The sequence below is a fragment of the Sinocyclocheilus grahami genome, unplaced genomic scaffold (assembly GCF_001515645.1).
Source record: "Sinocyclocheilus grahami isolate Dianchi unplaced genomic scaffold, SAMN03320097.WGS_v1.1 scaffold290.1, whole genome shotgun sequence".
Classification (NCBI taxonomy): Eukaryota; Metazoa; Chordata; class Actinopteri; order Cypriniformes; family Cyprinidae; genus Sinocyclocheilus; species Sinocyclocheilus grahami.
The window spans coordinates 936,559-949,204 of NW_015505469.1; the positions used below are offsets into that span (position 1 = coordinate 936,559).

The 12,646-nt window shown below is 36.6% G+C and overlaps 1 protein-coding gene across 1 annotated transcript in view; it reads right to left on the minus strand.

Annotated features, from left to right (window-relative positions):
* Positions 1-1,765: 1,765 nt before the first annotated feature.
* Positions 1,766-12,646, minus strand: part of LOC107600733 (dual 3',5'-cyclic-AMP and -GMP phosphodiesterase 11A-like) — a 77,818-nt gene continuing 66,937 nt past the window's right edge. The window contains exons 10-14 of the mRNA XM_016292691.1: positions 12,305-12,382; positions 12,155-12,218; positions 11,862-11,936; positions 8,356-8,439; positions 1,766-2,123 (exon numbers count right to left, since the gene is read on the minus strand). Of these exons, the coding sequence (XP_016148177.1) occupies positions 1,950-2,123; positions 8,356-8,439; positions 11,862-11,936; positions 12,155-12,218; positions 12,305-12,382 (475 nt within the window). The 3' untranslated portion in view covers positions 1,766-1,949. The remainder of the gene's footprint in view (positions 2,124-8,355; positions 8,440-11,861; positions 11,937-12,154; positions 12,219-12,304; positions 12,383-12,646) is intronic.

Consider the following 12,646-nt stretch of genomic DNA (forward strand, 5'->3'; position numbering starts at 1 on the left):
ACTTCTGTGTAAACCTGCCAGGTGTTCTGTGGAGTTCTGCAGGTTCTGCAATGAGGGATGTTGGGTTTGAGGTAATACCTGCGTCCCAAATCACATACTCTCCGAGTAAGTACTACTTCTAAGTAATTACTTTAATATGGTATGTTATGACTTTAATATGTACGTACTACATTCATCATGCACCTAACAGCATCAGTATGTGTCCATTGGATGTGCACTTAAGAATCTCGCCGCAAGTAGAAGGTCATCTGGGTGCTTTTCAACGAATGTTTTATGAATACTGTGAATTTGGACATACTACTCTTTTCACATTCTGTTTTTGGCTTACTATATAGTTGGGAAGTATGTGATTTTGGATGCTGCTTCATGTGGTTAAAACAAGCAAGGCATGGAAGGCCTGTTTCACTCCAGCCTAAGGGGCCGTTCACACACAACACGTCTTTGCATCTAAAAACGCGAGACACAACGCTCAGGAATGGTTATAAAAGGCAAGGGTCTCGAGACGGGATGCAATAACAGAAAACAGCCAAACAGCAGAATAGAATATCAGGCTCCTTTTGTAAAGAAACAGGTTGTGATAATTGCTTGAAAAAATGTTGTATCCGTGCACAGCCACTATCAGTGCTTCCTCTGCGATGTTGCTGTCACAGAAAAACAGCTTCCATGCCAACTTGCTACTGTAAACAAAAGCTTGCAATGCTTGCCCCGCCTACAGGGACTTCTGATTGGTCCACAGTTTTGGAAATGCGTGTAAAAGTAGAATTTTTTTTTAACTTGACATGGCATCTCAAAAACACGGAGACGCGAGTGCAACAGTCATACACATCCAGCTAGCGCATTTATATAGAAAAACAATGGAAAAATAGCACATTGGAATGGAAAAACGCATTTTGTGTGAACGGCCCCTAAGTTAGGTTTTGTGTTTTCTAAATAAACATTACAAAGCTGCAACTGTGAATTTCTGGGTTACTACATCAAGTGTTTTCTTTAATAATTTATGAAATGGTTATTAGGAGTTGGCCAGTGAGAATTATCACAAAGTGTATCATCATGAAATGTAATTTACATGAGGAGAGGCATCACATTTATAGCCAAAAAGTAATAAGTAACTACATGAAACCAAAACCTAAAGTTAAAATCTAGAAATCTATTGTATGGCTTTTATGGTACGTTTAGCCTTTTGAGTCTTGTGGTGCGTTTCCTCGAATGACGATATATTTCACTGACTACCATAGTACGATGCGTTGTTGGAGATACAAATTATTCTTAACTATTTTCCGAAAATGTATCGCACATCCATCATTTGGACAATTTTGGTTAATGACGTTAAGAAGGCAGAGTGAAAACTTTGCTAAGTTATTTGCGAATGTTTGTTGGAATATAGATTTGGGAAACACCAAGCTGTTGAACTATGTTGGTAACGACAGAACTTGCAAGCATTGTTGGTTAACTATGATTTTGGGAAATGCACCAGAGTACAAATCTTCAGAATTTCTTTTTTTTTTTGCATCATACGTACTATACTAAAATAATCTCATTTTCTGGAATTTTGTTGATAACGATAATTAGACAATATTTTGCTGAGCATGTTATTGTGCTGGTATTTTGGCAGGTTTAGGACTGTCGTGGACAGCTGACTCCCAAACTTTTGATACTCTTCATATTCTGTGAGGTGGTTAATGTTAGCATGCTAGCCCTAAAATAGCTAATTCAGCCAATTAGCTTCTGGCGTAAACACATCCCTAAGGTTCTCCATTGCTAGCTAAACGCAGACTCGGTCGCGGTTGCCTGAAGTGCTCGCCGACAGAGCAAATGCCCGATAAAGGGCGCTAGTGAGGTAATGGCTGCTGGTCTGAAGCGTGCAGCAGAGGTCAAAACTCCTTCCGTCTGCATTGCTGCGGGTCAGAGAGAAGCATGTGGCAAAATCTGGCAGGTTTGTCTCTCCAGAGTTAGCTGACGGAAGGAAAAGGGACGCAGGCCGTGGCGTCTGCGTTACGTGGACTGCCAGGGCTGCTGGTTTCCTGGCTGCGCTGGTGTCTGTGGTGAAGCTCTTCCCATTTGGCACGATTGGCCTTGATCAAGTCAACCATTGGCTGTAGTTTGGGGTTTAATTTGGCAAATGTCTGCAGAGAAAGAGAGAAAGAGCTGATTTATGTAAACTGCATTGGCACCAATGGTAGACACATTAACAACGTAAGATAGGGGAACATTTTCTCCACAACTTTTAAAAGTTGATACGTCAATTCATTTTAACACACAAATAATAGTAAAAAAAAAAAAAAGATGTGTGCTGAATTGTAATAAAATGTAGTGTACTCCAAATCCTAAAATTATATTAACTACTTGCAGATAAAATGTTAATCAAATAAAACATCACTTAACATCACTCTCAAAAGAGAGACACTTTCATTTCTTAACTTGCACTTTTAAAAAGTCCACTTTGTAATGTCAAATTAAAGCACTTGATTATAACTGTAGTGTGTTATTCAATATTGCATGTAAAGTTAATATACTCTAATGTACTAAATTGCAGCCTCAACATTACAAATACATGCCTTACGAGTTTTAAAAGAAATGGCATTAAGTATAATTTAGTTTACCATAACTGCTTGTCAGTACATTCACTTTAACCATATTTAAAAGACTAGAAGTAATTATGAATTTACATATAGCAGTGTACTTAAGTCCTACATAAGTGGGTCAAAAACACTCTAAAGTTCAGCTAACTGCATTTCATGTAAATTTAAACGAATACATTTTCATTTAACATGCAATTAAGTGTCTGAAGATATTACTGTGCATTCCGTTTTCAGTTTGGATATTCTTTTAAAGTGTATTATTTATTTTTCAGAATCAGTACTCTGCACCAATGGTAGACACATTAACAACGTAAGATAGGGGAACATTTTCTCCACCCTTTTAAAAGTTGATACGTCAATTCATTTTAACACACAAATAATAGTAAAAAAAAAGAAAGATGTGTGCTGAATTGTAATAAAATGTAGTGTACTCCAAATCTTAAAAGTATATTAACTACTTGCAGATAAAATGTTAATCAAATAAAACATCACTTAACATCACTCTCAAACGAGAGACACTTTCATTTCTTAACTTGCACTTTTAAAAAGTCCACTTTGTAATGTCAAATTAAAGCACTTGATTATAACTGTAGTGTGTTATTCAATATTGCATGTAACGTTAATATACTCTAATGTACTAAATTGCAGCCTCAACATTACAAATACATGCCTTACGAGTTTTAAAAGAAATGGCATTAAGTATAATTTAGTTTACCATAAATGCTTGTCAGTACATTCACTTTAACCATATTTAAAAGACTAGAAGTAATTATGAATTTACATATAGCAGTGTACTTAAGTCCTACATAAGTGGGTCAAAAACACTCTAAAGTTCAGCTAACTGCATTTCATGTAAATTTAAACGAATACATTTTCATTTAACATGCAATTAAGTGTCTGAAGATATTACTGTGCATTCCGTTTTCAGTTTGGATATTCTTTTAAAGTGTATTATTTATTTTTCAGAATCAGTACTCGTTTTAAAGCAACCATGCACAACTATATTCAAAACCCTCTTATTAGGGTTGAGGATTTTTACTAGAGTGTGGTGAAGAAGAAAAAAAGGCGACTGTATTCACCAGAAATGAACATTCAAACAGGAAGAGACAGATTCTTGTGATTCTCATGTCACTGTTCGGGAACATCACACATTTTTAGTTCACTCTAAAGCATTAAAGTGAGGAATGACTGCACATGAATAAATGAGCTGTTTTTTTGAGTTGCTCAGTGATAAACTGTCATAATGCTGCCATGTGCTGGAAAAACACTTATCGTTCAATCTCAAATTAAAGTTTGTGTTAAAAATTAGAAAGCTGCTGGAAAGATGGTTTAGTTGGTTATGTTTTACTATATGTCGTTTTTTTGAAAAATACCTAAAACACATCTAAAACCAGCCAGCCACCAAGTCTGCATGGGCAATGAGAGCCGCAAACCAGCTTAAACTGATTTCATGTCAAGTCGTTCCAAACCTGCATGACTTTCTTTCTTCTGCAGAACATAGATGATGTTTGGAAGAATGTTGGGGTCTAAACAACATCAGACCCCACTGACTTGAAACATTTTTCAAACTCTCATCTTTTGTATGACCAGGTCTGTAACCACCAAAGATACTGAGGGGAACACGTCCACCCCAGTAATTAGACATGACCAAGTTGTCTTCCCCAATATTTAATGCTGTATTCTTGATGTTGCACTTCATTACACACCTGTTTATTGTTGCCATGACTTTCCTGCATACCCTTGTTTTAAAAGTGGCATTTTATGGCTGTTCTGCCTCAGTGGTCCATCAAACGAATTGAGAAGGTTCATCAAGAAGAGGCAGGCTTTACTGTTCAGAGAAGACAAGTGCGAATTCCAACGCAAAACTTCAGTTTTAGCGTTAACTAAAGAGTAGGTAAGACGCAAGTAGATTAACGTTAAATATCTGACAACTGTTTTACCATACAATTGATAACCAGTGACAGTAATATCCAGTGCTGCAAGCTGCTCATTTTGAAGTTTTGAATTGAAAATATGCTATAATTTAAGTGGCTAACTGATTATGATGAGACAAGAAACATTATGTGCTTTTGACATATTAGTCATACATATGGAAGCCCGCTTCCGCCACTGAATAAAAAATAAAACAAGGTAATTTGGCTTTTTATCTCTTTGATCTCACAATTCTGACTTTTTTTCTCAGAATTGCGAGTTCATCATATCTTGCAATTCTGACTTTATACCACGCAATTTTGACTTTATAACTCGCAATTATGATAAAAAAAAGTCAGAATGATATATGAACTTGCAATTGTGAGAAAAAAGAAAGTCTGAATTGTGAGATATAAAGTCGCAATTGCAAGAAAACAACTTTATTTAGTGGCGGAAATACATACAAATAAGAGTGAATGTGTGCATATTTTACATTATTTTTCAAAATAAAGAATTGTGAATGACAGAATTTTTTTTTACTGTTCTTATATCTTTTATTATTGCCTTAAATCCCTTTTAATCCTTTAAATAAAAAGATCATCCCCATCTAATTTCCAAGACATGCTTATGGCCTTGAGCTTGATAGATCTGGACACAGGCAAATGAGCAATAGTGAAGAAGTTTAAAACGAGAGGAACCATGAGAGAGAGAAGGGTCAAGGCAAAAACACTCCCACACATTTCCTGCTTTCCCGCAGAGTGTGTGACTGGCAGGATTCTTTAAACACACACACGCACACACACACACACACACACTCAGGGTGGCAAAGTCTATGAAGAAATCTGCTCTGCCTGTAACAGCTTTCCATTTAATTCATACATGCAGGTGATTTTAAACCAAGCTCTCAAAACCCACTTGAAATAAAAACTGAATGAAAAGAGAATTTCTTCTCTTCAGACATTTAATTAGTGGTAGCATAATTAGTTTGCTAAGGCAGTCAACACTGTTACTGCTGCTCAGTGATCTGATCAAATCCACACTCTCATATTTAGAGAGCAGAATATCATTGGTGTGGATAAGTACCCTAGCAACCACCTACTGTAGCAAAGCAATGGCATAGCAACCAGCCAGAATACCCTAGCAACTGCATTTCATAACACCACATAAAGCAACACCTTGACCTTCTGGCAGAAACTGTACAAATCTGGTTTTCGTGTAATTCACAACATTATAAAGCATTCTCATCTCTGCCTTTCTTTGAGGATGAAGGCTAATAGAGGAATTAGAGCATACTAAGTGTGGATGACGTCGCGTTACGCCTGTCTCTGAGATTGGCTTGCTAGACTGATATTTCTGTTCATACAGGCAGAATAAAAGGGAGAAGAATGAGAACGATTGTCCATGAAAATGTGTGAATATTTCTTAGCCCTATAGCCTACTCTATCATAGTTGATACACGCATTTCTAAGGGATAGGCTACCTGTCAACCCTCCCGTTTTTCCCGGGATTCTCCCGTATTTTACCATTCTATCCCGCTATCATCCCGTTTAAATATTTTCCCATATTTCTCCCATATTTTTAATCTTTCTATAAAAAAAATCCCACTGGGCGTATTTTATATGTTTGCTACATTCGCTTCTGGTAAAACTCCCGTAATTTGTATGGGCCAAACCTCATTATATGAATAATCACGACAACAAATTCAAAGGTTGTCCAGTTGCCAGATCTTGTATGAAACGCACCTTTCTCATACGATCGACGCATACAAATTTCAACCAATGTGTCCCCTCGACTTGGCAACCTACAGCCCAGTGATGCTATTGATATCTTCGCAGGGAGTACCGCGGGAAGGAAACAATGATCACTGGTAGAAATGGGAGGAGAAGACTCAGGTGGCGCTCGAGTGAAAAAAACTAAATATACATGTAAATGTATATTTACATGTATAATGAGATATAGCTTACACTGGCAAAGTCTATGAAGAAATCTGCTCTGCCTGTAACAGCTTTCCATTTAATTCATACATGCAGGTGATTTTAAACCAAGCTCTCAAAACCCACTTGAAATAAAAACTGAATGAAAAGAGAATTTCTTCTCTTCAGACATTTAATCAGTGGTAGCATAATTAGTTTGCTAAGGCAATCAACACTGTTACTGCTGCTCAGTGATCTGATCAAATCCACACTCTCATATTTAGAGAGCAGAATATCATTGGTGTGGATAAGTACCCTAGCAACCACCTACTGTAGCAAAGCAATGGCATAGCAACCAGCCAGAATACCCTAGCAACTGCATTTCATAACACCACATAAAGCAACACCTTGACCTTCTGGCAGAAACTGTACAAATCTGGTTTTCGTGTAATTCACAACATTATAAAGCATTCTCATCTCTGCCTTTCTTTGAGGATGAAGGCTAATAGAGGAATTAGAGCATACTAAGTGTGGATGACGTCGCGTTACGCCTGTCTCTGAGATTGGCTTGCTAGACTGATATTTCTGTTCATACAGGCAGAATAAAAGGGAGAAGAATGAGAACGATTGTCCATGAAAATGTGTGAATATTTCTTAGCCCTATAGCCTACTCTATCATAGTTGATACACGCATTTCTAAGGGATAGGCTACCTGTCAACCCTCCCGTTTTTCCCGGGATTCTCCCGTATTTTACCATTCTATCCCGCTATCATCCCGTTTAAATATTTTCCCATATTTCTCCCATATTTTTAATCTTTCTATAAAAAAAATCCCACTGGGCGTATTTTATATGTTTGCTACATTCGCTTCTGGTAAAACTCCCGTAATTTGTATGGGCCAAACCTCATTATATGAATAATCACGACAACAAATTCAAAGGTTGTCCAGTTGCCAGATCTTGTATGAAACGCACCTTTCTCATACGATCGACGCATACAAATTTCAACCAATGTGTCCCCTCGACTTGGCAACCTACAGCCCAGTGATGCTATTGATATCTTCGCAGGGAGTACCGCGGGAAGGAAACAATGATCACTGGTAGAAATGGGAGGAGAAGACTCAGGTGGCGCTCGAGTGAAAAAAACTAAATATACATGTAAATGTATATTTACATGTATAATGAGATATAGCTTTCCCTTCAAAAGGCTATGTAATTGATTAAATATGAGTGCTGCGGTTACCGGGGAAACGGCTATATTCCTGGCGAAAAGCGCCACCTGCTGGCAGAGAATGAATTTGCATTTTTCAATAAGCCCTTCTGCTCTTTGTTTAGACCAAAGCCAAAAACGACACTTATTTTTACGCAGAAAACAAGCAGTTGTAAATGTGAACTGCTGGATCGACAAGAAGATAATGAATTATAAAACTTTAAAGATATAGCCTACAGTAAGATATAGTTATGTTACTAAATGAATATAATTGCTTAAATTAATATAAAAATAAAATAAAATAATATATAAAAATGGTTATTTTTGACTTTTTGCTTTATTCTCCTAAAGTTTGAGCTTCATATTCTATTATATCATACTATATGAGCCATAAAAGCCTGATGGTTTTTTTTTTTTGTCTAAAGGTTTAACTGTTCCATTCATTTAAAAACATACATTATTATGCAGACATATTTACAAGTCAGTCATTCGTAGCTAGATTTCTGGTACAGACCAATCGAGTGTGTTTGGGGTGAAACTATCTTTGACTAACCAATAGAAGATGGGTGGAATGATGGGAAATTATTTTTGCAATTTCATTTGGTGGCTCTAGAGTGGTAGAAATGACAATTCAAGCTTGAAGTTATATGTATAAATATGTTTTTTATGGATTGGGTAACAACCCTCTTTGACTGTTCTCTGTACAAGATTTTTGTCACATTATTGTATTGATGAAGTATTACCTCGTACAGCGGCGCACAGATTCCATCAATCCACTCCAGCTGTAGACCTGGCAGCTCATCTTTGCGGTTTCGGTCAAAAATTGCCTATTACACACGCACAAATACAAACTAATAGATATTTGTTAAACACAAACCTGCAAATATATTTAGAAGTGCTGCGATCCATAGAAGATGAAAAACCCTAAAGCTGATCTCAGTTGTTTCTCAGACAAAATGAACAAACGGAGACATCTGCTTAAAGGGTAAGTTCACACAAAAATTAAAATTAGCCCATAAATTACTCACCCTCAAGTCATCCTAGGTGTATATGACGTTCTTCTTTCAGACGAATCCAGTCGAAGTTATATAAAAAATTGTCTTTGATCTTTCAAGCTGTTTCATGGCACTCAGCAGGTGTTGCATTGCTTCAGTCCAAAATAAGTTAAATAAAAAGCGCCCATCCATTTAAAAAAATGGATAGGTGAACAAAGGCCTTCTGTAGCGAATCGATGCGTTTTTGTAAGAAAAATATCCATATTCAAAACGTAATAGTCACTTGAATCTAGCTTGCGCTCACTGTTGTAAACAGAAGCAGCTGATGATGTCGGACGTCGGCGTTGCACATGCGCTGCTCAGAAGTGACGAACGCGGAAGTGCAGCGGAGAGATCAAAACAAAACAACGGTCAGGAATTAGAAGTACAAAACGAGGATTTGTAAAGAAGAATGTCAGAGGATTTCAATATAAGCCAAGAGACTGGTTTTCCTTTGCTAAAGTAAGGAAACTTTGCTTCCTTTGCTCCTGTAAATAAACGTTGGTTTTCATGAGACTCACCTGCGCATGCGCAACACTGACCTCATACGTCATCCGCCCGGAACTGCTTCCGTGTACAACAGTGAGCGCAAGCTAGATTAAAGTGATTATTAGGTTTTTAATATGGATATTTTTCTTACAAAAACGAATCAATTCGCTACAGAAGGCCTTTGTTCACCCCCCGGAGCCGTGTGAGACACTTTTTTTATGGATGGGCGATTTTTATTTTTATTTATTATTTTACTTTTGGACCGAAGCAATGCAACACCCGCTGAGTGGCATTAAACAGCTTGAAAGATCAAAGACAATCTTTTATATAACTCCGACTGGATTCGTCTGAAAGAAGAAAGTCATATACACCTAGGATGCCTCGGGGGTGAGAAATTTATGGGCTAATTTACATTTTTGGGTGAACTAACCCTTTAAGCCCCTTTGCGAAAAGAAGTGCATTTTAAACTGCTTTTAAAAAGAGTAGGTACAGATATAATATACTTGAAAATAATATAACTTAAAATTAATAGTTTAAATGTTGTTTTGACCCACTTAAGTAGGATTTAATACATCTTTATATGTAATTTTATGATGCACAACAAAAGATTAATATATGATGATTAAAAATGCACTTTAAAGTAAAACTTTAAATTTCCTAATATTACAAAGTGTTTTAAGAAACAGTCATGAAAGTGAACACTTAAGTGGTCTTTAATTTCATTAATATATACAGGTGCATCTCAATAAATTACAATGTCATGGAAAAGTTTATTTATTTCAGTAATTCAACTCAATTTGTGAAACTTGTGTATTAAATAAATTAAATGCACACAGACTGAAGTAGTTTAAGTCTTTGGTTCTTTTAATTGTGATGATTTTGGCTCACATTTAACAAAAACCCACCAATTCACTATCTCAACAAATTAGAATACTTCATAAAAAAATTTAAAAAACATTTTTAGTGAATTGTTGGCCTTCTGGAAAGTATGTTCATTTACTGTACATGTACTCAATACTTGGTAGGGGCTCCTTTTGTTCCTTTAATTACTGCCTCAATTCGGCGTGGCATGGAGGTGATCAGTTTGTGGCCTTCAGCTCATCTGCATTTTTTGGTCTCTTGTTTCTCATTTTCCTCTTGACAATACCCCATAGATTCTCTATGGGGTTCAGGTCTGGTGAGTTTGCTGGCCAGTCAAGCACACCAACACCAGGGTCATTTAACCAACTTTTGGTGCTTTTGGCAGTGTGGGCAGGTGCCAAATCCTGCTGGAAAATGAAATCAGCATCTTCAAAAAGCTGGTCAGCAGAAGGAAGTGAGACACTTTTTTTATGGATGGGCGATTTTTATTTTTATTTATTATTTTACTTTTGGACCGAAGCAATGCAACACCCGCTGAGTGGCATTAAACAGCTTGAAAGATCAAAGACAATCTTTTATATAACTCCGACTGGATTCGTCTGAAAGAAGAAAGTCATATACACCTAGGATGCCTCGGGGGTGAGAAATTTATGGGCTAATTTACATTTTTGGGTGAACTAACCCTTTAAGCCCCTTTGCGAAAAGAAGTGCATTTTAAACTGCTTTTAAAAAGAGTAGGTACAGATATAATATACTTGAAAATAATATAACTTAAAATTAATAGTTTAAATGTTGTTTTGACCCACTTAAGTAGGATTTAATACATCTTTATATGTAATTTTATGATGCACAACAAAAGATTAATATATGATGATTAAAAATGCACTTTAAAGTAAAACTTTAAATTTCCTAATATTACAAAGTGTTTTAAGAAACAGTCATGAAAGTGAACACTTAAGTGGTCTTTAATTTCATTAATATATACAGGTGCATCTCAATAAATTACAATGTCATGGAAAAGTTTATTTATTTCAGTAATTCAACTCAATTTGTGAAACTTGTGTATTAAAGATTCCAAGTACACTAAGTGAAAATTCAAAACAATTAAGTACACTTCTTTTTCACAAGAGCCATCTGGAGATTTTTCTAAACACTAAAATGAAATATCCTCTATACTCTTACTGTACGTCAGCAATCGTCTCATTTGTATTTACTTTCATTTGAGACAAAGTTGATACTTCAAAGAAACACAGATTAATAACCATTAAATATAAAGAGATATCAAAGCGCAACCTCTGAGCAATAACATTTTCCTTTGAGAAACAGAGACACAGACCCTCTTGAATGAACCCTTTTCATGTGTTTTTCTTTATATTGTTCAATCACAGATCTGTGTGTGTGTGTGTGTGGCAGCGCGGGCTGCAGCACAGAGATAGAGAGGGTCCGTGTTTGAATATATCATGCTAACACCCACACACTCTGAGCAAAAGACTTTTAACCTGAGGCGAGCGTCTCTGCAGAGAGTTTCAAAGCTGTGTCATCCCGAGACTTCCTAATGTTACCTTCTGCCTCACAATCCAGGCCAATGGGAAATATACTGGGAAAAAAAGCTAGCTATTTCCCTTTTAAAACTGGATGAGCGTGTGCAGACTTCAGTTTCATGCAATATTAATATAACTGGATCATACCAGACCAAACAAATTGTAAAGTTCTGTCAAAATCTGTCATGGCCATGTAAAGACGCTATACACTTTTGCATAAATGTAGGCATTTTACAACTTAACACACATTTTTGTTCTAACAAAAAAACATTCCTTCTATAAAGAGGCAGGTGATCATGAGTAATGTAAAAGTGTTAACCTCACCGAGGGAGTCAGTTTCAGTTCTGATCGCTCTCGGTCTCCCTGCTCGAAAAACTCACTAGTCACCAGCTCTGCAACCTGTTAGAAAGCAGACACACGTTAACACACTAGTGTCAGCAGTGTTATTTAAGCATTATTCATGTATTTATTAATTCGCTTTTATTTTGTATTTTTAGTTTTCATGTTAATTTTCATTTCAGTTTACGTTTTTCAGTTCACTTCCGCTTTTTTTTCCCAATCCCAGTAATATTCATTTCCGTACTCATCTGAGGTGTATTGTGGGTAAGAGCATCTACCTTGCGTGATATCTCCCAGGGTTTCGTGACAGCACCCAGATCACACGCTGTCATCAACATCGACCTGGGAGACGTTCAGAAATGAATTAGAATCAGAAATGTAAAGGTATTTGGTGTGTGTTTGTGCAGGCCTGTTCATATGTAACTGACCTGCACATGTCTCTGTGTTCCTTCACGTTCCAGTTGTATTCTCCTTTATTCACCAGCTCAAAGAAGGAATTCCTGTTCCTGTGAATGAAAACGCCATGAGCACTGTGCAGTTCACAGAGCAGCCACATGACAGCAGTACAGGGTCACATCTGCTACCAACATCAGTGTGAAGCAGGGAAACATTCACACACACACACACACACAAATTATTATTATTACCTAAGAACACAATAAACAATACTTCTGCCAAGGTATACAGTTCATCTGTGTACGTCTAGGTTATATTATAGATACACGACTACTGTTTAAAAGTTTGTGATCAGAAAAAAAATAATAATATAT